Source organism: Pelmatolapia mariae, linkage group LG3_W (assembly GCF_036321145.2).
Source record: "Pelmatolapia mariae isolate MD_Pm_ZW linkage group LG3_W, Pm_UMD_F_2, whole genome shotgun sequence".
Taxonomy (NCBI): domain Eukaryota; kingdom Metazoa; phylum Chordata; class Actinopteri; order Cichliformes; family Cichlidae; genus Pelmatolapia; species Pelmatolapia mariae.
The window spans coordinates 94,605,311-94,633,274 of NC_086229.1; the positions used below are offsets into that span (position 1 = coordinate 94,605,311).

Sequence of the window (27,964 nt, forward strand, 5' to 3'; positions counted from 1 at the left end):
CACAGTGGGAAATCCACCCTGCGCCTAAGTTGATCCGTATACTCATCATAAATGGTGTCAGTGGAAGGGTGGCTGCTAACAAGCTATTCCTAAGGCACAGAAATGGAAGGAGAAAAGGCGAGCCATGAAGAAGAATTGGGCTGAAAAATCACTGGCAACAGACTTAAGGACAACAATATCCCGAGAGAGAATGAATCAAAGGCAACGCATAAAGAAGAGCTCTGATAAGGGGTGGCACAAGACTTTTGTCCTAGAGCTGCTGTGCAAACAGAACCATTAGAAATTATTCAGGTGATTCTTTCATTGTTGGTCGGCTCCAGGCCATTCAGACCTGCCAGAGTCCAGATCATCATGGAGTCCAGACCATCATGGAACTAAAGGAAAACAGATTCACACGCAACCGGTTCTGTCCATGTCTACGGTTAGAAGATGGAACGTGTCGAGGGACCCGAAGGTCATGAAACATTTATTGAAACTGAACTCTGAGGCGAAAGCAGTGACATTAAGTTATTGTTGTTTACTGTGCTGTCAGGATTGAATATTGAGCTGCAGAGAACAGTAACTCATTGATAATGTTCAGCTGAACTTACCATCCCAGCGTGCTTGGCAGTGAGAGCAGCTTGCTGGTTCCTCTTGAACTGACGACTTGCATCCTTCGCAGTTTATATTTCAAGTCATAGAAACCGTTTTCCATCGCTCACATCAACAAATCGTAGCTTTGATACATTTCTTATTGTTCATTAACCACTTCTGTTTGTTTTGAACTCACTGCAGTACGACTACAGGTACACAAAATAACGTCACAGACTCTCTAAAATGATACGGATACAACGAGCGCTTGATTTACAGATTTATTTGAACCGTTACCTTTTTTATATTTGAAAGCTGTTCTTAATACAAACTCTGTAAAGTTGATCAAATATGAAGCATATAAAAATAAAACACTGGCCCTGAGATACTGCTGGCGTGGCACTGGGGTGCCGAGACTGCTTTGAGCTAGCAGCCACAAAGGCTTCATGTTTTTGGGGCTCGCTGGTCTGCCAGATCAGACAACATCTGGACAGTCTGGGCCAACCGACTCAGGCCTTCGTCCTCCGTGATGAGTTGAGGGGAACACAAAGAATCCTGTAAGGGGACGGAAAGAGCAGGAAGTAGATCCAAGTAAGAAACATACACTTCTACACATTCATCAGTAAGCAGTCACTTATTAATATAAAAGTAACAGGATATGTCCAGCTTTATAACTTTGATAATGGTGCATATTTCTAAGTGTGGTTTGATCAGATTTGAAAAACTTTGCTAATGAGACAAAACTAAGGAGGGCGACAATCCAGAGTCCCGTCACTTAATGAGAGGATGCAGTTACATCACAGTGCAAATGTTTCCCTGAATATCAGAGCATGACTTTTACTGACGTATTCTTTACTGAAGATGATGCATTTTGACTGTGTGTACTTACCTGGTGTGTGTGTGTGTGTGTGAGATTGTAGTCTGCTCAAAGTAACATTCAGACAAATCAGTGAACTGTTATCATTCAGCGTGGTCAGAGAGCAAAATGTAAATCTTTGGATGTCACTGCACGTCACCCTAAAAGCAGCGAAATATCAGTGAAGTTTGGAGGTGTAGGGCTGTTGCTCAGCATGTGGGAGACGACGATGGCAGACGTGGACGTTTCAGCAAGACAGTGATCCCAAATGCACGGCCAAGGAAAGAAAATAGATCCCAGCCAATCACCCAACTCGAATCCAATCGATAGAAAACACTGATATCCAAGTTCAGAGAGACGCTCTGGAACCACAGAGGGCCAAGATCACACCTGAGCAATGTTCCTCAGTGCAGGAGGCTCGTTCAAGCTGTCACTACTGTCGTCTACTAAATATTAAACACATTTTAGCAAGTGTGGTCTGTACTTCTTTCCACTTTTACTTTGTATGTGTTGAATACTTGGCTTGTTACCAACATTAAATATATTAATGAGAAAAACATGGACACACTTAAAAGTTATTCTCCATGTTGTAGAAGCCAAGTCCAGTCGGCTTAATCACCAGCAGTCAGCTTTTAACACGTTGCAGTGACCGAACATCACGGTGTGTTTCCATCCGAGCTCCTGTCTCATTGGAGAAACTTGGAACCGATACAGAGCCAATGGTTTACCTCTGACTCCACATTTAAAGCCCAACGATGAGCCTCACAAAAGGAAAAAAGGGAACAGTTTAAATGAACGTCAGTATAAATCTCCTCACCTCCAACCTGCGTGAGCACGAGCTGCCTCAGGACTAATGCAGGTGTTTAAATGGGTTTGAAATACAGATGCTGCTGTCACTGTATTACAGAAACTCTGAAAGGTTTTTGTTTTTCTAACAGAAAAAACTGAACCGAGAGGTTTCAGACTCATTAGCAGTTTTCATATTAGTTTGATGGTTGGTCACAACTCACACGTGACGGGTCGAAAATGAGGACAGATGAGACAATTTCAGGAGGCGAGGTGGACGCATGTAAGCTTCAGACAATGAGACACTGAAGCTGCAGGAAGACACAACAGCAGCAAAGCAAACACAGCAGACAAGCACCAACAAGTTCATTTGAAATCATTTAATTACAACAGATAGAGTCAAAAATCATCCTCGTTAGTAAAAGGTGTAGAAATATACGATACAAATGCATTTGGACTAACATTCAAGAATATGTCTGCATCATTGTGTATTTTATCAGTTAGTGTTCGTCCAGTTTGACCTACAAAAATATACATCTGAGCTGAAACAACAGCAGAGTTCATAAAACTGTCAGATAGAAGAAGCAGTTATTTTGGTTTTACAATGGACAAAAATCTAAATCAATATAAAACAGTGTCCTCACACCAGAGCCAATCAATGCCACTGTACTCACACTGAGGGGGCGGAGCAGAGCAAACGGAGCTCAGCTTCTACAACTATCATTTGCACCTACTTCATATATCATGTCTAAACTGAAATAAAGCAACACTTGTGTCCTTTATTTTGCTCGGTCATTGGTCTGTAACCGCTAAAAAAAATAGAAATTTAAACACCATAAAACAATAAATACAATAAAATTTCCTTCAGAAGAACTTGTTGAAACAGGAACTCCAGAAAGTGAGAATTGTTAAATAAACCTTAAACAGAAAGTAAGGAAACGCTGTTTGTTTGTTGTAACGAGGCGTCTGTCCTTACACAGCGCGTCCTTCACCATGAAAACCTGCCACAGCTTCTCTGTCAGCACCAAGCAGCCTGTTCTGACACGCTTACGCTGACCATGTGGTGCTGACAGTCAGGTGCTGACTGGAGCCTGAACGGGTCAGTGTGGAGGTGACATAACGATGGGACCTCAGTCCCATCGAACACTTCTAGGATCAGCCTGTTTGTCCCAGACTAACCAACACAATCACACCGGCTGACTTGTGACACACGCTGGTCAGAGGTCGTCCAGCAGCAGTGTGTGACCGGCATGAACCCAGGTGCCAGGCTGCTGTACCTGCGTACGGTTCTTCCACAGGCCGATAAGTCTTGTTTCAATCATCCAATCCAATAAGCAGAATAAGCTGTTTGGCATCAGCAGAGAAGGTCTGGCAAGTTTTTCCTGTTATTTCCTCACAAATGTGGCACATTTAAGGGGAAACAGCCGTTCTGCCAAGCAGCACAGTAATAAGTGCTCACACACAAATGTGCAGACTTCCTGTTTGTTTAGACGTTTGTTACAGAACTAAATTTACAATAGCTTCTGATTCAGGTACCGAGTGCTTCACATTAAATAATCGAGATAATGATGAACGCAGTGTGTTACATGTAAATGAGCCCATAATCTATTTACATAAAGAATTACAAGTGGACCCATGTAAGTCTGGGATAACCAAAGTTCACATGAAACAAAAGACACGTGTAACAGGAAGGCGCTGCTCACTCATCTCATCAGCTTAAAGTCTCGAGGCAACTACTGTCGCTTCATATTTGGTGCTATTTATATAAACTGATCGAATCAGCTGGCCCACAAAATACAGCTGATAGACTGAAGCAGCCTTTAGGTAAAGTGGCCCTGAAGTCAAAAGCCAGACTGCAGCGTCTAGGTTTAGTCCCACAACAACAACAGTGATGGAAATGAATAGTTTTTAAAAAACAGCCATTATCTTTAAATCAATGGTTTTTACATGAATGTCGTCACATTTTAGTTAGCGGGCTGATTCAGTTAGTTGCTGTTACGTCTAACAGCAGTGCTAAACTCATCGTGAATAAACAAACTGTGTCTCAGCAGAGTGACATCACAGGAAGTTTACACCACGCTGACGGGCTAAACCGGCTCCTCATAGAGTTCCTTAAAGTGGAAGACGAGAAGGTCTGAGGTGATGTACACACTCACTCACTCAGCAAGGAAACTGCTGCAAAGCCAAACAGAAAGTTATAGAAATAATAAAGTCAGCAATGGGACAGCTGGACTTTAACATAAAGAAAGCCCAGAGTTGTTACATTTTAATCAGGGCTCCTCACATGAAAGGAAGCACATCAACTTTTTTAAGGAAGTTGAAGTGACGACGTGTATGACGCTCAAAGGAAACCGTTTTCATTTCCTATTTCTCCCAGTGAAATACTATCGCTTACACTCCGAGTTTCAGATGTTTGAATATTTGCTCAAACACTGAATGCTCTCACAGTAGCCTGACTCTCCCAAATCTCTCGTCCTGCGTGGGTTAAACAGCTGCAGTAACGAGTGTCTGTCATGTTGGTTGTGCACACTGGCCCTGAAACAGCAAAGGTTTCCACGCTGAGCCAATCACATCCGTGAATCTCCAAAGGAAACTTTGTAACAGGGTTATTTTACCTGGATACATCTAATTGACCTGTTAGAGTGACTTAAAGTGCACACACTAATCTCACAAAGTTTTTAAACTACCGGCTAAGATGTTGGACTTGTTCCACCGAGACAACCAAACATAGAACAAAATAAATAAAGCAATAATTTAATGACCTGTTTACATTTATACAGACAGAAGGTTAGAGTCAGGGTTAACCCTGATTGGTCAAACAGACCATTGACAGTAATGGAGCTGACACAGAGAGCGTCCTGGAGGGGTTTGAAGCTCAGGTCTGAGGCAGTAACGGCGCCCCCTGCTGAAGCGCAGGCATGTTTCACTCGCTCACATCAGGAAACATCACAACGTGAACTCTTAAAACGGAAACATTATCCTTTATTTTGTGTATTCTTGTATTAAATAATGAGGCGCAGACGCTCTCTATGAGCTCCTCACGAGGTCAGCGAAAGCAGAGATCCCTTAGATGGGTGTGTCAGACACAGAGGCCCCGCCCACCTGTCAGGTACAGCTAATCAGACAGACTGGCTAAGAGCGAGGATTATCTGGAGGGGAGAGGCCTGCAACACGGGCCAACGTAGGAAACATCAGGAACTGTGAATCATGCAAAGCGTCGAGCCCAACAACACAAATACACACAGTGAGACTTTGTTGATGGTCACAGCTTCTCTCTGTGAGCTGGAACATCCTCCTGCATGTCTAATAAGCCACTTGGTTAACCTGAGATTTCAAATACACAGAACAGCTGGGCTCTGTTTCCCTCAGACTTTCACCAGTATACCCAGTGTCATCAGGACAAATAGCAGTTACCTTTCATTTGTCACTAATGGTGCGACCCAGGTTTAAATGAACTTCCAGGAGATGGTTGGTGATGGTGCAGGAAGCTGTGACACAGCAGACAGACAATCATCACGGAGCGCTTCTGCACACTTACAGGTCTTACAACATGAGCACAAACACTGCTGTGACTCTTCTGTGTGTTTGTTTTCTATGCTAACAGCCTGTTGCTATGGCGAACGTACTCCGTGTCACATGTCGTTGCTTTAAGGGAGCAGGTAGCAGTAGAGGACGTAGAGCAGCGCCATGGCTGCACAGTAGAAGAGCAAGAAGTCTGCGGACAGCAGCGAGGTGGAGGACGACGAAGCCTCGGGCGAGGAGTGGAGGCGGGACCGGTCCTTCTCCCCCCCCTCCACGGCCAGCAGGGCTGTCACACAGCGCAGCACATTGGGCAGCTTACACAGAAGCACATCAGAGCACACACACACTTCAGTCTGGACAGGAGAGGACACACACACACGCACGCAAACGCACAGAAAGACAATATGAGTAGTTATATTGTTAAAGCTAGGACATCAGAGACGACAGGACAAAGAGCAGAACAGCAAAAAGCAGATTTAGACTTGATTCAAAGCGCCGTCATCACGGCAGACTACACCAGGACACAGCGTCAGCACATTCACACGTTACCTCGGGGACTCCCAGCCGGCGACAGGCGGCCACGAAGTTTTCCACGTTGAGTCGACACTTTGCCAGGCTCAGTTTGGGCTGCAAACAAAACACACACACACACACACGCACACGCACACACACACACACACGTGAGTTATTCTCCATCACAGCAGGAAGCTGCTGCTGTACTTTTACACTCTCTTTGCTGTTTCACATTAAAAGCTTCTGGAAGCTTTTAATGTGAAATCTAAGAAGTAGGAAGAAGCTACAGATATGTAACAACAGTATTAGTTGTGACATGAATCTTTCTGCCTGCATGAGCACTTTGTGTTTTTTATCATAGCGAGCAGATTTTATTTTCCAAACCTGGCACAGACGCGCGCTACAGCTCTCACAAACTACTTGTTTTAAAAAGAAAGGTCACATGACCGACAGGTGAGTGGACAGTGACCAGGTGAGTCAGCTATCCACTCTACTGCTAACATCAGCGTCATATTTCCGTTTCAAGGCTTCCAGACTCACCACTGCTGGAGAAGGAATGTGGATGATGGACACGGAGCGTGGGCGGATGTGATTCACCAGCTGGCAGAGGATGGTGCCATTGGCCAGAGCTTCACCCAGATCCTCTGGTAGAGTGATCTTCAGCCGGGACTCTAGAGTCTGATCAAGGACACAGAGCGTCATGTTTTAAAGTAGACCCCACTCAGGTGCCATGACGCTAACACGACTCTTATTAGTTCATCCTATCAGGAGCCTGACTGTGACACCAAGCGTCCAGTTTCCCGTTCAGATCACGAGGAAGTGTTGGTCTGTGGGGCTTACCTTGCGTAGCTGAGTGATGTCCGATCTTTCCTCTTTAGGCAAGCGCAGCGTCGTGCGAGACTCGCTTCTGCCAGACTCCCCAAGAGAAAAGATGGCGCCTGAAAGCAGACAGGTAAATAAAGGTGTAAAGGTGTGTGGATCGTAGAGTGACGCTGCGGCGTGTTCTTTGGGTACCTGTGGGTTTGACGCTGCTGTGAGAGGACGTCCGAAACAGGAAGCTGCTGGGTTTCTGGGCCTGACCAGGAGGAGGGGACGTCTTGGGGGAGGACGGGACATCTGATGCAAACGTCAACAATGCAAAGTGTTAAAGACGCACTCTCACTCACATCACAACACAAAATTACACACACACATAAAAAGTGAACTGAACATATTTCATAATTACAACATAGCTCCTCTTCATCAAAGCAGGACTGTAACCACTTGTATGTGGAAGCCTTGATTGCTTCACTGAAATGTGCGCTTCTGAGGAATACACTTTCATGTATTACAGCAAATGTTGCACACTGGGATTTAAAGGCGAGAGCGTGTAATTGTGAAACATTCCACCCACACCCACACACACACACACCCACACTCTCTCTCTCCTGTGTTACCTGTCTTGCTGCTCGATCGCTGCAGAGAGACTGAAGGAGAGCCTGTGCTCATTTGGTCAGCACTCTGAGGGAGAAACAAGTGTGATTTAAAGCAGCAGACACACAAACCCGTTTACCTCAGTGAACTGAAGACAAGGACAGTACTCACTGCACATCTGTGTCGCAGGCCAGATGTGCCATTCTCTGCTTTGCTGTTTTCTGGTGATGCACCACTAGAGAGAGACACACACCACTTTGTATCAGCAGCAGAACTTCAGCCCTTCCTTTGTTACCACTTTAACATAGATTTTTAAACAGGCGTTTGTCTCTATGGCAGGCCTCACGTGTGTTTATCTGCACGCCATCCTTACCATGAACTACTTCCCATCTGCTGCGCAGTGGCCACATGACTTCCTGTTTTGGTGGAGAACTTCAGCGAACTACAAAATAACAGGTTAAGACAGGCAACAGCGTATAATTAGATATGAGAGCACGTTTACAGCGTTGACTCGAGGGACACGTAAGGTAAGCAGAAACGCCGAGTCATCATCTTCAAAATAAAAGAAATGTGAAGACGCTAAAAGCAGAACATCTCCGTCATTACTGAGGGTCAGTATCAACCTTGCTTTCTCCTTTTGCTGCTGCTGAAGCCGTTCTCTCTCCTGCCAGATGAACAAGGTACCAGGTCTCCTTCGCTCCTCTAGGGAGGGGCTGGAGGGGGACAGAGGAGACGAGGAGGCTGAAGATGAAGAGCCCAGCTCGATGTGGAGGCTCGATCTGGGAGTGACAAACACAAAATGGATACGATCAGATTTTTTTATCCGATTGTTTCCAAGCTCGTGAGCTAACTTCCAGGACTTCTTATTACTGCAGTCACTGGCAGCTTGTATGTTAGAAAAGCTGCTGACATACAAACTAAACTAGGACTCTCTGAGAAGAAGCTTCCAACATTTAAACTCTGATTCCTCTTCAACAACACAAACTTTCATATCCAAATGTTTCCCATTACTGATGTTTACGTACGATTCACAGACGTTTGAACCTTTTACTTTATCCAAAGGAAGTCGGGGAAATACGGAGGGCTAAACGTGCACAACTAAACAAAAGAAAACACATACGCTGTTCCAAATATCATTTTAATCAGAGAACGCCATCAAGTCGGTTCAACATGTGAGATACTGATCTGATCATTTAAGGAGCAGAGGTTAATACCAGTGCAGTTTCAGCTGCACTGGTATTAATTAAACTAACAGGTGCTCTACAGAAGCAACAGTGAGACAAAGTCCAAAATAAATAAAATGGTTTTACAGGTGAAAGCCGCTGAGTTTGGGTCAGTGTTACTGCTGACAGGGTGACACCTGGATCACACAGAGGCTGCACAGGTAGTCCGACTCCTCTAGGACGGCACATCAATACGTGCCACTGACACAAGGTTTGCTGCCTCCCAGCACAGTGTCAGAAGCATGAAGGAGACCGTTAACTCTAGATTGACATTGCTAGAGAAGGTGCTTAACCCAACAGCATTACCAGGATCTGCTCCTTTGAGCAAGGAGCTACAAAATGACCTTCAGCAAGCCACGAGTGTGACCGTCTCTGACCAACAATCAGACTTGGGCCCTGTGCTCACTGCCTGCCCTGGTGCCTGACAGGTCCAGGAGTGGTGCTCCGTCCTTTTCACAGATAAGAGCAGGTTCCCCCTGAGCACAAGTGACAGACATGAAAGGGTCTGATACCTGCAGACCCGGACTTTCATCAAGCATCTCAAACTTGGGATGGACTGGTCCTGTGGTGAATGACTGGAATTGGACATACCACCACAGACAGACCCTTCAACCAAAACTCAAAAGCTTTGCAGAGGTCTTTGGATTGAACTTCACAAACATGTTGATCCAGTGAAATCTGTAGGAAAAGTCCAAGATCAGAAAACGGCAAAAACCCCCGTCAACGTCAGGTATTTGATTTTAAAAAGTCACACATGGCACTATGGCTCCAGTTTGCCTCACCCACCAGCATAAAATACAAAAAGCTTTATCACTACAGCAGTGCGAGCAAAGGTCCACGACAATCGTCACACAAAGTCAGACATTCCCTCAGATCATCAGAAAGGAGAGAGGCAGCTGGTGTAACCCTGCTCACGTCTCCATCACAGAGCCCACTGGGTGCCTGGACATTGAACTGTGCGCTGTTGGACTCGAGTTATTTGCAAGTGAATTTACCCACGTGACCTTAGTGGCTGTGGATGTTCCTTCCTCTACTAACCCACAGTGCACGTGACACTATCCACTCGGCCACAGCGTGGTTACAGAATCAGCACCCTGGTGTCGTCACTGCTGTCTCGGGTGACTTCAACCACGTCACTTTGGACATGACACTTCCACCCTTCACACAGGATGTGGTCTGTCCCACCAAGGCGGACCTACTGCATGCTAATGTCAGGGAGGCATACAGTTTCTCCTCCTTTCAGCTCTGTGTGCCTACTGTGAAGATGCAGCGTGTGACCACAGGAGGTGGTCAGAGGGCTGTTTCGAGGTGACAAGCACGCTCTGAGACCCACGGTGAGGACATCAATGGGCTTACCCAGCATATCACTGAACGCATAACCTCCTGCACTGACTCTACTGTCCCTCCATTGTTACCCAGATAACAAGCTGACACCAAAGTTCATCTCAATGACAAGAAGATGGCCTTCAGAGCGGGCAATAGAGAGGAGGCTCAGACATTATTGAAGGACGAGATCAGAGAGGGTAAGGACAATTACAGGAAGCTGGAGTGGAAACTCCAGCAGAACAGCATGAGAGAGGTGTGGAGTGGCATGAAGACCAGATGCTGGGGGCGGAGAGGACAGAGCCAACGAGCTGAATGTGTTCTTCAACAGAGTCGACGCTGCAGTGAATGCTCGCTCGCCTACTGACTTACCTGTCAGTAGGCCGGCTCTCCACATGACAGCAGTCAAAGGCCTGAACCCCTCCCCACCTGTCACTTTCACTCATGACGAGGTTCAGAGACAAATGAGAGGACTCCACTCAGACAAGTCCCCCCATGTCCTCGATGCCCCCCAAGCTTGTGGAGTCTTTCATTTACCAGCCGGCGGAGCTGGTAAATGGAACTGAAGTGGGTCCAGATGTGGGCTGACATTAGACTGACACCAGAGCTGAGGACACCAGCATCTACCTACTCAATCGTGTCTACGCCCTGGACCAGCCGGAGAGGACAGTGAGCGTCATGTTGTTTCAGTTTCCCGGTGCATTCAGCAGCATCAGACAGACCTGCTGGGTAATAATCTGACAGCGATGCAGGTGGATGCCTCGCTCGTCCTGGATTGTTGATTACCTGACAGGAAGACTACAATATGTGCGTCTTCAGCACTGCGTGTCTGACCAGGTGATCAGCAACACAGGGAGCCACAGGGGGCCTCTTCACTCTCTACACCACAGACATCAGCCACTGCACAGAGACCTTAATACCACTTTCCACCACCGACATCTATCTACCAATAGCTTTAGCATTTAGCTAACTAAATGCAAACAGTCTTAATATATTTACAAGTCTTGTTTTGTTTAGTGTACTGTGTGCAGAATATAAAGTTATGCACCCCCATCAGCATTGCTCAATCATACTAAAGGCCTAAAGTTTCTTCTAATAACATGTATCACTCTTGGTTCCTGTGTTATATACAGTATAAAGTGGATTCATGTTGTGTGAACCTGCAACACATTTAACCTGTAGAACTTTTGTGCTGCACAAAGCAAGTATTGCAGCTACACTTTGGGAGGCGAGATTTTAAACTTGTGCATATAATCAATATCCCTCTTTTCATTTTGAGCTTGAATTTAGATTTCTGTTTGTGGTGTTACAGAGCAGACCCTCAGCTCTGAGGTTTGAACCTACTGCAGGTGATGCAGCCATGTAAAGCTCTGACTGTGCTTCACACCACTGACCTGGATGTTGTTGACTCCTGGGATTGCAACGGTGACGATCTGTCCTTCTGATCCTGAAAAATCAATACGCGGTCAACATAATCAACACATACACAGGACACGACACTGCGTGACAGCTGCTGATCGCTGTGAGGATAACTGGTACCGAAGGAGGCGTGGATGTATTGGTCCTGATGTCGTCCTCTTCCTCTGTCACACTGCTGTCAATGAAGTCGACCTGCTCAGCATTTCCATTCACTGTGAAGAGTACGATAACGTTCAATACGTCTCACAACACAAACAATGATTCACAGCACGTGTCTCTTTCCTCACCTCTGTTAGATTCCTCTTCTTCCTCCTCCAGGTTACTTTGGTCTCTGTTGACCTCAGCCATGCGGAGGGAGCGCTCTGAGAAGTCATCAGCAGACTGAACACACAGCACATGTCAGTGAATCACTGATCTGTTTATCTAATATTACACAATGCATTTTTATATCCACTATCATAGATATTAATAGAAGAATATATAATGCAGTCACATGTGACAGTGTGTATCCTGTAACGTTACCTCGTTCCCAGACCATCTTTTGCTGCCGCTGTCAACGCTGTTGAAGCCAGAGTCGAGCCCTCCTAACTGACCTGGAAACAGTTCCTGGTCTGACAGACTGCAGGGAAAACACCATAAGCACCCATTAAAATAACGAAGAGCAAACACTTTGTTAGTCGGGGCAAACTGTAAAAGAGAGAGTCGCTCTAAAGGGCAGTGACTCATGTTTTTAGCCTCTGGTGCAGTGTTAGAGTGGATTTTCCACAGCAGAGTTACTTCTCTTATCTCTGTCCTTGGTTCAAGTGCTACAATGTTACTGGGCGGCTAAATGGAATGCACTGAATTACAATGTTACTATTTTCATTTGAGTGTAAATGGATACTGAGCAGTCCCCAACCCCCGGGCCACGGACCGGTAGGGGGCCGCGAGAGTTGAGGTTCGGATGTGAAATTTAAGATTTTCAGGGTTTTTATTGTTAACTCGGTTTCCCTGGGTCTTTTCCCGTGTTGCAGTTGCGTGTCTTATTTTGAAAGAAATATTTATGCGTTACCATAGCGACCAGAAAGTATTGGTGTTGGGGTTCAAAGTGTTAAGAGGCAGAGAGGAGGATGTTACGCTAAATGTTGTTGGCGCATTTCAGGAGGACGCTGCTAATAAAGTTACACAGTGAATTTGCGATTATTATTATATTTACCAAATCCCACCGTTTTTGTCTTGGTCGTATCATTTTATTTTGTTGTATCGCTGAGCAAATCAACTTGCCAGCTTCTTCCAAAGTATGTGTTACTCACAGAGGTAAATTTACAGGATTATAATATCCAGACAATCCAAACATGCTGGTGTAGCATCTCTACATAGAAATATATATCGTCACACGTGTTCTTAGGATCTGACTGTTACCGCAGGAAATTGCACACAGCAACTTAACCCAACCAGTTAAATAAGTCTTGACTATCTCTTAGACCTTTCTTCTTACCAGCTGTTAAATCCAGTGGGTCTCAGGTGTTTCTCCAGCTCTTCTTGGCTCCTCTTACAGGCCTCCATGTTGAGGTACTTGAAGATGTGGTATTTGCCCTTGGAGCAGATCTGCGCTGGTGGCATCTGCAGTGGATTGCTATCCAGTGAGATGCTTTGCAGATGCCTGAGGTGACGGTAGCACAAAGGCAGATGGGAAACTCGGTTGCAGGAGACATCGAGCCTAACGAGGGGCAGCTCGGATATTTCTGTGTGGGGAACAGAGAGGGTAAGAGTCAGTCGCTCCGGGCTTGGAGATGCGTAAACATTAAAATCCACACTGACTTCATACAGTTGAAACTTCAAATCCTTTCAAGCCCCACAGCTTGACTGACTTCACCACTGGACGTCGATCCAATAAGAATTCACTTCTATATTATATTATATACATTTCCTCTCTGATTGGCCTGTTCAGCTCTCTCTATTCCTCCTGTGGATTTTCAAGTAAGCATGAGTGGCAAAGGGCTCTAAGTTTATTTGTACCTTCAGGCAACGTGGTGAGCCGATTCCTTCTTAGGTTCAAGTCTCTCAAACACTCCAACTGCCCGAGCTCTGCTGGCAGACGCTGAAGTTCATTACAGCTTACATCCTGAGAGAGAAAGAAATATAATAAACCAAGAGGAAAGACGCCCACTGCAACACAGAAATGTGACTGAGTGATTAAACTGCAAGACTGGACGTCTGACCATGAATGACAGGAAGGTGAAAAGGATGCTGTGAGGGGTACCACTGTACCCTCCACAGTACAAACAGAACATTTCAAGGAGAAATGACAGTGTGAGTGTGTGTCGTACCAGCTGTCTGAGTTGTGTGAGGGAGTATATGGAGGCGGGCAGTGAAGACAGCTTGTTGTTACTGATGATGAGCACTCGAAGGAGGGGGAGCTGAAACACCGAAGGCTGTAAACTGGACAGGAGATTACGACTGTGGAGTCACAGAGAGAGTGATGCAGTTTAGGAGGTGTGACCTGGGACTACACACAAACACAGTTAGATGCTTTACTACATTACACAGTGTGTTTGCTGTGAGCTGCACTTTTCCTGCTCGAATTAACAACAACCTGGAGGGTTCGCCTTGTCTCCTAGCAACAGCAAAATTAAAGTGTTGACCAACTAGGAGTGTAACTGAGGTACTGTGGTTGAAACGACAGGACACACTGTCCAGGCCCACATTAACAAACACTAAGACACAGAGGTGAACCTCAGAGGTGAACCTGGTTACCGACTGCTGCCTTTGCACTAACCAGCACCTGCTTCTACCAGCCTACTGAGAGCATTCGTGTGCTCTCTGATTATTATCAACAGTTGGATTAGTGATCAGCCCATGATTATTTTATATAGACTGGATGAACAGTGTACAGATGGAATGATCACTATTTGTGTCACTGATACCAAACTATGACTGCTCCACTGCTGGTATTAGCATAAACTGACTACTCAGTAAGTTTGTTTTTAAACTGTATCATTTTATATGAACAAAAACAGCATTTTTATTGGACTGAACATGGCCCAACAGGACACCTAAAATAGTTCTGACCCCTGCAGGACCAAAGCTAAACCTGTTTCCATTTTGCCAGAATGGTTCAAATGTTGCTGCAGAACAGTCACAGTAACAGTGTTTCTCATTGTTTTTGAAGTAGGAGCCTCAATCTGACGTTACGACAGAAGCGCGTCACCTCTGCTCTTCCATTACCACGGTTCTAAGAACTGTTTGAGGTCTACATTTGTCACAACATTACTTACTACAACAGAATACAATGCTACTGCTAAACAATGCAGTGCAGTAATCAGAGTCATGTGTTGCAGTGTGTAGGAGTTACCTGAGGTTGAGGTAGGTGAGAGCCTGCAGGTTGCTGAGGCTGGAGGACAGGGACCGCATCCCATTGTGGTACAGGCTCAGTGTCTCCAGGGAGATGAACTGACACAGCTCCTCTGGCAGCTCGCACAGGCGGTTCTTCGACAGATCTGGAAAACATCAATGTTAAAACGGACCAAGTGGCACAATCTGGTTTTCTTTATGTTTTTATGAATGAGATCTTTGTTTTATGCCACATACAGCAGCTTCTATCTGACACCATCCACATTGTAAAACCTGCAGCATAAAGTTAACCACCACCGCCTCCTGCTTTTCACATTACTGTATGTACGACACTGTCAGCCACCATGAAGACAGGATGGGGCAGCAGTCCCGTCTCAGCTCAAATTAGACCTTTAAATGAACAAATGCAGTTAAAGGATCAACTTGATACATTTTTTTGTTTTAATTACTTTACAAATTGTTTTTATTTGTTTATATTTTGTATGTGTTGGTAAACTTAAAGGTCAGAGGTCAAGTTTCCTGATAATCTCATGAATGCAATAACCCTGAAAGAAGTCACCTAGCACTTAGCAATCGATACCACGAGTGTATCCACTAATAATCTCAAACAAGGTTGAGTATCAAGTCAGAGGGTGACGTGTTCATGCTTCAACAGGACATCTGTGCTGTAGCTGTGTAATCGCACACACCCCTGAAACCCGACACAGTGACCCGAGGTATATCCTGATGTGCACGCCCCTGCATTGATTTCAAAATCCTACATTGCATTGTTACCTTGAGTTATTGCACCTCTGACCCCTGATTTTGAGGTCAAGGTCACTGAGATTCATCAAACTCATCAAAGTTTTTTAAGAGATACACCAATGGGATCCGTGTAAAACTCCTACTTTGCTTCGTTCTTGAGTTGTTGCATTCAAAACCTCGGGTATTCCAGTCGCCCACCTTCCTGCCTGGCATAATGACGACGATATCCCATCAGCCTTTCACGGCCAAGGGCTAAAAATGTAACTTAACATTGGGGCAATGCAGGTCCCAACTATTATCATTGGGCCGTTCAATACCATTAGATCCGCCTGGGCATTTATGGCTAATTTATAGATGTAAGTTTCCTCATTTATGAGTGAGACTATAATAATCACCAATATAAAGACTCACAAATGTCAGCAAATTCCCAGAGGGAGGTTGCTGACATCATCTGAAAGGACATGAGGGAACATAAAAAGAAGTGGAGGCACAAATATGTCTGACCTCAAGAAAGAGTAGAGACTAAGGAGGGAAAAGGTTACCGCATGTAATTTTTTCTATCACGGGCAGAAACACATAAAAAACAAATAGATAATTAACTGGGACACAAGCACACGGTACAGTAATTAACACCAAACACACCAGCACAAGCAGGTTGTAGGTCTACAAATATTTCCTGCTGAAGCCTAAATCAAAGATCTCTCCTACTAACACCGACTCAGAGAACAACACGTGTCCAGTACAGCTTCAGAGACACAGATGACCCACGGCTGGAGAGAACAGGACACTGTCACTGTGTGGGTGTGGAGTTTTTGTAAAATCTCTTTCAGTTTACGATTTATACATTAAAATGTTAACAATTAGATTAAATGACTAATAAGTCTGGTACCAGGTAGTGACAACACCGATGATTAGTCGACTAGCCGCGCACATCCCCAGTTATTCCCTAACCTTACCCAAGAAAACGTCACCAGCCCAAACTCTGCTACCCTTTCTGTCCAAACGACTGCTGACCTTGTTAGCAGAGTCAGACTGATTTAACATTAGAATCATATGAAAAGTGCAAAAATGGGAAAAGAGAAAGTGTCCTGCCGTGTTTCAGCCTGGCATTAAGCAGAAACGCTCCACAGTGAGGAGCAGGAGGAGGCCCAGCACGTCACCATGATAAGAACTGAAACCTTTAGTCAAAGCTGACTCAGACCAGCTCTCTTCAAACACTGCTGTTTTCTCTGTCCTCTCTGGGGAATCCAATCACATTCAGCTGAGCTGAAATGTGATTGGATTTCCTGGTCAGGACACGCGGTGCAGCTTCTTACTTCCTTCAGTGTCTACAGCAGAGGCGAAGAGAACAAATCCACAATACTCTATAAAATCTAATATACGGTTAAAAAACCTCAATGTTCTTTTTGTTTACATTTATTTTATTCTCTATTTCTCCTCGCTCCCACTCTGGGACTCAAAGCAGTTCAACTGCACACAACCCGAAAGACAAAATATTAAGAACTGAAAAAAGTAAAACGTGTTGAAGAAGCAGAACAGAAACTCAAATATACGACAAAGAGTGAGAACTTTGTCCACATAGTGTGTAGGGCTGCAATAATATATCGATTATTCTATTAGTTAATCGAGTGATTATACAAAAGAAAAAGACAAAATGAAGTGCTCACTGCAATGTTTTAATGTTTAACTACGACACTTGTATTTACGTGCCACATTTAAATGTCATTATGATCTAAAGAAAATATTTACTTGGAAAAAAAATCTATAATTTCAAGTACAGTCAAATACAGAGTAAATAAGATAAATATGCAATCTACACTAAGGCTTAAAAAATGCTCTGTGTTGTTTCTGACATTAACAGGAGGCAACGAGACGTTATGAAGGTGCACATGTTCATATCCACCCAACACCCTCATGGGCTCAGTTTTACTGGCCCATTTACTTTTTTATGGGCCTGTGAAAAAGTTTACAATTTCATATTATTTCACTTTAAAAATGTTATGAAAGCCTTGAAATAAATGTGGTCTAGTACACCCCGGGCCCCCCTTTAGACTCACCCCTGTTTGCTTTCATATAAACCAGGGGTCGGCAACCCTAGGCACGCGTGCCACCGTTGGCACGCGAAAGGTTAACTGATGGCACGCACGACCATAGCTGGACTGGCCATCGGGCATTTGCTCGGTGGCCCGATGGTTTTTTTTGGGGTTTTTTTTTTGTAACGGTATAGACAATGAAAGGTGGTGGATTGGCCAGATGCTGGCCGGTGTGTAAAAATAACTCAGTTGCTTGGTGGTGGCTATGGCGGAGCTTCCACAGATTCAGTAAAATTAACACGTGGTGGAGGCCAGCAGGTGGATGAGGGAGAGGGGAGGCAGGAGGAGAGACCCGAGGCAGCCGCCGGTCCGAGTGTCAGGTGAACTGAACTTCAGGTAAGAAGTTATGACCTGCAGTCTATCTGGGTCAGATATAAACCAAGTTTAGGTGGAGTTTATTTTCGTTGTGCTGACTTTTTACAGTCAGTTACAATAACTCGTACTGCCTGCTAGCTAGCATGACGGAGTTTCTATACAGCTGGGTGGGTGCTATGATGTTACTGATAGTGAACTTTATTTTATTCATAAGGTTAGTTAGTAGCTGCCAACCGTCCCGTACAAACAGAATTGTCCTGCATTCAGAGAAATTATTACGCGTTTCGTATTGAGCTGAGAAGGAACACAGTTTGTCCCGTACTTCAGCTAGAATGAAAAGAAAGCTGGATTTATTCTGTCGTTACGCTGCACAGCTGCATCTTCTTCTCTCATTCTCTCCTGTTTACTACTTCAATCATTAAACTGATCAATGATCAGCTGATCGGCTTTTCTCTCTTGTTTGTTTATCGCCCACTTTGCGCCAGAAAGAGGAAACCAGCGGATGTCGCCCTAAACAACAGCAGCACGTTTAAGCTTGATCAGCTGTTGTTAGAATTTATTTAATATTAATTTCAAGTATCAGCTGATGTTTGCTGGAGCCACAGCTGTAAAGCTGCTGGTCATGATGTCGGTTTGGATATGTGGTGAGAGGGAAACATGAAGATGAAACCAGGAGATGTCCTTACTGAATCATCAGAGCTGAACAGGTGATGGAGAAACAGGTTTACCTTTTAGGTGACATGAATGAGTTGAAGTTATGAACTGTTTCTGAGAGACAAATAACACCAGGATCCTTTTCTAAGTAGCTCACAGCTGGTAACTGTGCAGGGGCGGGTCTAGCAAAGTTTAGCCAGGGGGGCAGGTAGGGCATTAACAGGGAGAGGGGGGCACAAAGAAATACTTTCTTATTCTCATTTAAAATGTCTGGCTGTTATTAAATAATTATCTGAATCTTACAACCAAAGTTTTTATCTGATGTAAAATGTATAGAAATCATACATATACCAACAAGACTGTACATCACTGTCACAACAGCGTTTGTTTTCATTCAAAGGATTTATGGCTTTAATATCTGGGGGGCCAGTCTTTAGTCAAAATGCCCGGGCCGTTTTTTTGTCCCAGTCCAGCCCTGGGCACGACACGCAGTGAGTTAATCTGAGAGGGTGCATCAAAAAAATAAATGGCCGCGCCAGCGGTGCACATCACAAATTAGCTCGCATAGACACATTAGTTGTTCTTAATGACGGTATCTTAGCTAACAAACCCAACTACCAGATTCAACTTGTAATTGGCTAAAAATAACTTAGCCTACTGGTAAGAGGGACGTTGTTAGCTTTCCACATTCCGACACTTCAAAAGCTTCAGGAGCTGTCCGCTCATCACAGCATCAGCACCACGGAAATACACGGATACATCCGTAGACTCGAGACACAATGCATTTTCGGGACTTTCAGGTGTATGGACCAATGTTTTATTTTCTGATCAAACCAGAAATCTTTAATGAGCAGCTGGATTTGTCTCGCATTAACTGGCTGAGTTAATGCCAGTTAATGCAACATCGAAGCAGCTGGAATCCACAGCTGTGCGTGTTCATGCAGCTGCATTTTCACCTGCTGGACATCACTACCTGACAGGTCTGTCTTCAGAACATTGCAGAGGCCTTATTGACAGTATTTGGCTCTACATATCTGTGTGAGCAGATTTTCTCTCACATGAAGAGAGTCCTCAGGTCTGAATGCTGGACACTCGGAGACCTGTGTCTCTGAGTGGGAGACCAGAGATCACATTAACATGTGTGTCTCTGTATTAACAGACATGCCATATTGGCCCAGTTTATTTTTCTTATCATTGTTGTGAGGAGACCATAAATAGCATTTGTATTTTCTGTTGTACAGTTCATTTGTTGTTATGGATAAAAAGTCTTTTTTTGTTTCAAAGTAGCTGATAACTATTCACTGATAGCTGCCAACATCTGCAAACAAATATAATTCTATAAAGTGGTTCTATATAGTGTGTAACTGTTCATATAGAGCGTTATTAAATTTATTGCTAATGCAATCATATGGCACACTGACTTCTGAGGAAATTTTAGATGCACTCACCATCAGAAAGGTTGCCTACCCCTGATATAAACTATGACGGCTGCCGTCAGCCTTCAGCAAGCTGTATCATTTAAAGATGGCACCAAGCTAAGGCTACGTCCACACTAATGCGTTTTCTCTCCATTTTGGCCTCGCGTCCACACTGAGACGGCGTTTGCCCCAAGGAAAAACGCAGCGTTTTGAAAACGCTCTTGAAAACGCACACATTTCAAAACGGAGCTGCCCCGTCGCAGTGTGGACACTCGAAAACGCAGACTTTCTAAAATGATGACACATTTTAGTCATGTGATGCAGTCATGTGACCAATTAAACAAAGATAGTGGAGGGCATTACACAGCAGTTGTTTTGTTTGACGGCCGTATTAAAGAATAACATCAGTCTGTACATGCTGCAGAGAGCTTTTCTTCAAATTCGCTTTTGCAACTTTGTACTTTTGTGTTACTCGCAGCAACAACTCCACCACATTGTTAGTCCATTTAAAAAAACTTTTCCTCAACATTTTGCCGCAACGTTTCAAAGAGCCGGAAAGTAAATAAGCAGCAGACAGAAATGAAGCAGGTCGAATCATCTTACATTTCGCGCATGTGCAGGACTGGAGCGTAAGTATTTTCAGCCGTTTCAATGTGGACGCACAACTCTGTGAAAACGACTGAAAACACTAGTGTGGACGCGGAGCGTTTTCAGACGAAAACACCGTTTTCAAATCTATCCGGGCTGGTGTGGACGTAGCCTGTTAACAGTTCATCTGCATATCTGAAAACCCCCTGTGGAGGCTTACAGCAGATGTGTCTGTGTGAAACAAACAGCGGTGGATGGAGGAGCTACAAAGTTTGGTTTTCATCACGGTTTGTTGGTCCGCTGGTCTGATGGACGACTGCTGCTAGCTTTGTTAGGTTTGAATGTTGCGTTGCCATTTTGGATGCTACAAACACATTTTCTTTTCCCTGACTCACTTTACCCGTCATTGTTCGATTACTTAGATATAAAAATGCTTTGTTAATATAAATATATATCATGTTTATGGTTATTAAATGATTCCTTCTTCTATTTGAATCAAAGAAAATTCAGACCAGCTAGATCTGTATGTGTTCACCCAATGAGAAGTAATTACTTTCAAACATCGACTTTCATTGCTAAGCATTGCACATGCTGCTGCACACTCTGGAAAAGGTTCAAATCTAACCAAGCAGGAAAAAATGTTGGATCGCTGTTAAGCTAACACATCATCAGAGCTACTTTCTGCATCTTTAATATCAAGGGTAAGTAATGCATGTGTACAAATATAGACCTGAATATATTCATTTCTGTAGGAGTGACGAGTAACCCTCTACCTTCATATTACAGGTCGTTCAGTGTTACCCTGTCTCACAGGATTATTGGCCACTTCAGGATATCTGCTGACCTGGATCGACTCCCGTTAAATTACCACAGTGGGTGTGGAGATTTTTCAACAGGCTTAAGAACAGGGTGAGCGATTATTAGCTCGGAGAAACTGGATCAAAAATATAAACAAGGAAAAGCACATAACATGAAAAACAGTATGCAGGTTATAGCAAGCTCTCACTTGCCCGGTGCCACCGTCACACTCTGTGGGTATTTTCCAGTGAAAGCCACAGGTGCACTGCTCATCACTGCTGACTGGGCCAGGCCTAACCAGTTTGAGCCCTGGTCCATATGCAGACACTCTGACAGTGAGCAGAGAGCCGTCAACAGCTGCTGTGGATCAATGATTGTGCTGTGGCCAGAGGGCACAGTAAAACACAGGGTAATGAACCCTGTTAGCAGTAAGACGGCAGCTCTGAAGCTCCACGTCTGCTATAAGGGACCTAAATATATATAAACACTGTTAGCGTCTCACTGTCAATGCCATTAACTAAAGACATCATGGTGAAGCTAATTGGAACGTGACATTTCACAGCATTTGTGCATCCATCAGGTTCATTGATGCGTTTTGTTCTCAACCGTATCAGCAATGGATGGAGTTTGTTTACCGCCACAAATGATAAAGCAGACAGTGAGCTGGCATATCAACACGTCCATCACGTACAGCAGGTACACGTCACCAAGTTTCCCAGTAAATATATTTCTAAAGGTGCTCCTGACCCAAAGAAATCTAACCATAGATGTCCATAAATTATGTGTAATAATAAGAAATGACAAAGGGAACAGGATTGAACGCATGAAGAAAGAGAGGTGCAAAACCACATGGAAAGTCATGAGACCAGCTGAAATCTACCAGTAACTAGAAACCAGTCCTCCCACTCAGCCAGCTGATATTCATCTGTACTGAGTCCCAACTAATGGGCCATAAAAAGGTGTGTCATTACCGAGGTGCCCCACAAAAAACATCTGATCAGGGTTAAAACCAAAGAGCTCTCTCAAGACCTTCACAAACCTGTTGTTGGAAAACATACTGACGGCTCCAAAAGCACAAAGACCGCGAGCAGGTGCTCGCCACGAGATGTCAGACAGAGAGCCATGGCCTACACTCACCCTCACCACACGCTCCAGTGCTAAAGAAGAAAGCATGTTGAGGCGTGTTCAAAGTTTGGTGACAAACATTCAGACGAGCCTGTGAATAACTGGTCAGATGAGACGGTGAAACACGCCTGGAGGAAGGACCATCACGCTCTGGGCACGCTTCATGTAACTGAAGGAAGGATGAATGGATGAATGATCCTTCTACCAGGATGACGAAGATGAAATGAAGACAATGATCCCAAACACACGGCCAAGGAGACTCTGAATTGGCCTGACTCTAATCGAACATCTGTGGAAAGAGCTAAAGGTCAGAGTTCAAAGTAGGGGCTTATGGAGCAGGTCATCAGGATCTGAAGACTGTTTATGTGGAAGAATGGGCCAAAGTCATGTGACTAGTGTCTCTATACAGGACGTGTCCTCATCAATAGGCTTCTGTACAAAGTATTAAATACATTTTTGTCCAATACTTTCCTGTTTCACTGTCATTTTCATTATTACACACAAGTCAGCATCTATAGTTTCATTTCTTTGCATGTGTGGACTGCATGGCTTACTACTGACATTTGGTCACAATGCCAGCATGTTCACTTTTAAATACTTAATTCACCCTCTGTACCTGACTGGTCAGAATAAGGATATTCATTATTAATAATAAATACCTGTTATTATGCTGCCTTACCTTCAGCTGGAGCTGGGCAAGTTCTCCAAAGTTTAAAAGTAGGGAAGGTGTATTTACTGGAACAATGAAAGCAGATCATGAGGCTTAAAAGGGGCTGAAGGTTTTAAACAGATCAGTAGAAAGAGGAGGATTTTCCTGTCAGAGCAAAGCTCTGCATCTAATTACAGGCTCTGCAGGAGGTTTTATCCTGGACACTTACGTCACCTCTCACAGATTGATCAGACAGAACTCGTTGGAAGGCAGAGGGCTTCACCTACAGCATGATAACACAGGACACCAGCTCGAGACATCAAACAGGTTTAAACTCATTGTTTAAAAAAGAAAAAAAGTCAAATGAAGTCATCGGCCCTCTTATGTTCCACCCTGTATTGCATAACAGCGGGCCTCACCGAGGAGCTGCTCAGCACACGTTTGTGTTATGAGCTTCATTGGATCACAGCTGACACACTGAAACATCACAGCCTTCAAAGTCTGAATATTTATCCAGGTAAGATGGACAGATGGACATAACCTGGACTGATAGTTCACTTCATCTGCACAAACCTCATCTATGTTTCATGAGAAAGTCACCACTACTACAAAATACAGCAGTGTCTCCCACGAGTACTTGGGCGAGTACTTGGCGAGCCACGATGTGTATTATTTAAACTCAGTTTAAACACCTTTTTTTCCTCCCATTGTTTCTGAACGATGTCTGGCCTCTTATTTCACCTTCAGTTTGCTGGTTTGTCAGCAGCTGATTGGAAAAAATGAGCTGAGTCATTTTTGTTTTTATTGTTAGAAATATCAGTACTGTCAATTATGTAAATATCATTATATAAGCCACTGGCTACGGTGTCCACCCCTGCTGTACATTTATTTACCGGCTTTAGTCGTTTCTATGATGTGAATGATGCTCTGCATGAAACTGACCAGGTGAAGACCACATTGTGAATGACATATTATATAAATAGCATTTCATTGCTGTTCACTTTAACTGTGGTGGCTGATATCATATAAACAACACATGCAGCTTTGAAAAACAAAATAAAATAATATTTCTTTAGTTGAATTTATGAAACGTAGACAAAAACATTACAGTTTGACATCATAAAAATAGTATTTCTGCACCAATGAGGTGATTCCCAGAAAGCGATTAGCCAAAATGTTGGCACCTTTAGCATGCTGTGCTTAAAACAATTAGAGGGAATTGGATAACTCAAAGACGTGACGGGGCTAAAAACGACATTTAAAATGAAATCTGATCCTTTACTGTTTGCAGACGCTTCATCACAAACTCTCACTGGAAGATGTGTTGTCAAGAAGCCATCTCTAAGCAAGGGAAATGAGATAAACACTGAGGTGGATCCAATTACACAAACACTGCACTGAAAATCAGTAACAACACGGCTCAGAGTGATGAATCCAGATTTGAAACTGTCATTGCATGAAGGGGGTTTGATGTTTAGCAGATCTTATGAAAAACTGGCTCCATTACCGATTGTCCCATATCACGTTTCCTGCCTGTGCTGAGGTGTGTTCACGTTAACAACATGAGCCTGAGTTAGCGGGCAGGCACCACTGCCAGGAGACAACAAAAGAACTGAGAAGACACAAATAAATGAGTCACAAGGAGAGGGCTGTAGGCAAACGTGTGCGTCACGTTTTGTAATAACATGCAACAACTTAGCAACAAGTACTCGACATATGAGACAACCTTACATTTGTATTCGTGTGTTCATGTGTGTCAGAACTTGTAATACTGACTGACAGTTATAGACTAAAGTTACTTTACTAGAGTTCGACCAACCACGCCTCTTGGAAATGACGTCGTTCGACTACTTTACAGCATTAAATATGCACTGAACAAAAGCATTCCTGCTGCTGTCAGCGACTACAGTGACATCAAGCTTTATTATACATTCGATTTAGCGCCATGTAGCAACCAGCTACCTCTTCCCCTCACCCTGGCTCTTTTTCATAAGACAGCATCAGACCACAACGTCTGTTCTGATGCTGTTTGTTTCGCAATGTTGCCAGTGACAACACAACTCCGTGTCTGCTGTAAGACAGGATGTGGCTGTGTGGATTCCTGTTACAGTGTCAGTGATAGCAAGCCGATGAGCAGCACTACAGACAGAAGCTAAAGGCATTCGGTACAGTGTGTGTGAGAGTAGACAGAAACTGTACTCTTTCATTAGGTGGGAATCTAAATCTTTCTGTAAGTGATGGAGACGTGCAGAAAGATGTTTGGATATGACCCGATCTTAACCAGCAGCGTGTTTCCTACCAGCAGAATAACGAGCAGCTCTGTCTGACTCATGTGAAAGACTGATAAACAATGTTGCCTCATTATTTGAAGCCCTTATTATTTTATTCATTATCTTTTATCCTGTAACACCTTCTTTCTGTTAAAGCCACACAGACTGCAGGTTTTGCTTTAGCTTCATATGCAAAGCTCAGGGTGTCCATGCAAAAGGCAGAACATGCTGCTCAGCACACTGACAAACAAATAATACGACACAATGCATGATGGGCATGAAAAACTAAATCTAACTAAATCAATGTTCCATGGTGGTTGGAGGTAAAAACATATAAATAACATTGTTTAAAGACTTCTTTAGTTTTAGTTTGTTTTCCACTGAGTTATCAGCTTTGTCACTGGTTAGCTAACAGAAACTATTGTAAGTCTACTAACTGCTACCAACCAACCAAACCCAGTGACATTACGGTTTGTACTGGCACCAAACGTGTTCTAGAAACTCTGAGCACTTATTTCTTAAATGCAGTTCCACAGTTTGAGGACAGGGAGGCTCCATAACTGACCTAAACTACAGTTTGTATAAATCTGTTAAACTACTTTCCTTTCATTTAAACTCGCCTGAACCTACCTCTTGATTAAAGACACTAACAACCTACAGCCACATTATTAAGAAGCACATATTTCATCTATCAAATTGTAAAAACTTTGACTTATGCTATAACAATAATAACAATAATAATAATAATAATAATAATAATAAATGGGTATATGTGCACATACAGTATTTACTTCATCCCCTCGAGGCCCCGTCTTCTACCCACTTCCACAGTGAATCTGCTGTTACATAAGAGAGGCCCGGCATCAACTTTCATTATAGAGGAGGCGGTCCTCTCCACACAATTAGATTATTTACACACCAATAGTGGTAGATTGTGTTTCGGGGACAAACACAGGACTATGTGACCTGGGTTTATGGATCATGTGGTCTCTAGGTCATGTGTGTTATCATGGCCCCGTAAGACAGAACGTGTTATTTTTTCTCCTGTACTGGACTATTTGGGAATTTGACAAACATTAAATTAGCTTCAAAAATGAAGATGGTGGATTACTTCATATTTTTTTTTAATGAAACAGGTTAACATTAAACTTTTAACTGGAAAAATGGTAACTTATTGTTGGAATTTACATCCAGTTTGTAGCAGTTAGCAGGCTACGACTTCCTGAATAATAAAGTAGCCTGGAACGCCGGACCTGTTGGAATTTAATGCATTTAAAACAATGTGGTTAAACAACAACAAACAGCTTTAACAAGGAAAGAAAAACACATCAGCAGGAGGAAACTCTACACTCACATACAGTGCAACTTCTCCAAGTTCCAAATAGAACGTTCGGTTCAGTTCAGCTCTATTTAAACTGGCACCAAATCACAACAACAGTCGCCTCAAGTCACTTATTAGTGTAAGAAAAGGACCCTACAATAACATAGAAAGCTCCAATAATCAGACGACCCCCTATGAGCAAGCACTTTGGCGACAGTGGGAAGGAAGAATTCCCTTTAAACAGGAAGAAACCTCTGGAAGAACCAGGCTCAGGGAGGGGCGGGGCTTAGGAAGACGGGACAAACCATAAACTAATGTCAGTCCTTACAAACAGATCAAAATAACAGTAACATGTCTCACAACATCCTACACACTGAAGAACAACAGCTATGGGAACAGTGGAGTTCTGACTACACACACACACACACACACACACAGACACAGACACACACACACACACACACACACACAGACACAGACACACACACACACACAGACACACACAGACACACACACACAGACACAGACACACACACACACACACACAGACACACACACACACACACACACACACACACACACACACACACACACACACACACAGACACAGACACAGACACACACACACACACACACACACACACACACACAGACACACACAGACACACACACACAGACACACACACACACACACACACACACACACACACAGACCCAAACTAGTTATCGTCCTTAAGACTGAAGACAGACTCTGGATCAGAGAGGAAAAACAGCAGCAACCTTTAAAGCAAACAGATGTTTGTTACTAAAAGCACCACCATGAAAAGATGTCATACTGAAAACTCACTTACTCTGAACTGAAATGAAAGACTCTGATTAACAGAGCCATACATGAAGAGCACCAGGCTGCCCTGTTCACCAAAAAAAGAAAACCCTTTTCCTCATAATGAGATTCCCCATCTAGTCTTATCAGTTCATGAGACGCTCCTTCAGTATTCCCATGGATATGTTTGAGGAAACTGGCGGTTGGT

The 27,964-nt window shown here is 43.8% G+C and overlaps 1 protein-coding gene across 3 annotated transcripts in view; it reads right to left on the minus strand.

Annotated features, from left to right (window-relative positions):
* Positions 1 to 838: 838 nt before the first annotated feature.
* The window catches only part of lrch4 (leucine-rich repeats and calponin homology (CH) domain containing 4), a 32,347-nt gene continuing 5,221 nt past the window's right edge, over positions 839 to 27,964 (minus strand). Inside the window, exons 2-18 of one of the 3 annotated variants that reach the window (XM_063470415.1) lie at positions 14,960 to 15,104; positions 13,935 to 14,064; positions 13,624 to 13,729; positions 13,103 to 13,349; positions 12,148 to 12,244; positions 11,913 to 12,006; positions 11,746 to 11,837; positions 11,601 to 11,653; positions 8,284 to 8,439; positions 8,034 to 8,102; positions 7,832 to 7,895; positions 7,684 to 7,747; positions 7,262 to 7,363; positions 7,088 to 7,185; positions 6,788 to 6,925; positions 6,284 to 6,361; positions 839 to 1,125 (exon numbers count right to left, since the gene is read on the minus strand). In XM_063470415.1, the coding sequence (XP_063326485.1) occupies positions 1,015 to 1,125; positions 6,284 to 6,361; positions 6,788 to 6,925; positions 7,088 to 7,185; positions 7,262 to 7,363; positions 7,684 to 7,747; positions 7,832 to 7,895; positions 8,034 to 8,102; positions 8,284 to 8,439; positions 11,601 to 11,653; positions 11,746 to 11,837; positions 11,913 to 12,006; positions 12,148 to 12,244; positions 13,103 to 13,349; positions 13,624 to 13,729; positions 13,935 to 14,064; positions 14,960 to 15,104 (1,844 nt within the window). In that variant the 3' untranslated portion in view covers positions 839 to 1,014. The other 2 variants (XM_063470416.1, XM_063470413.1) reach the window with 2 other exon arrangements.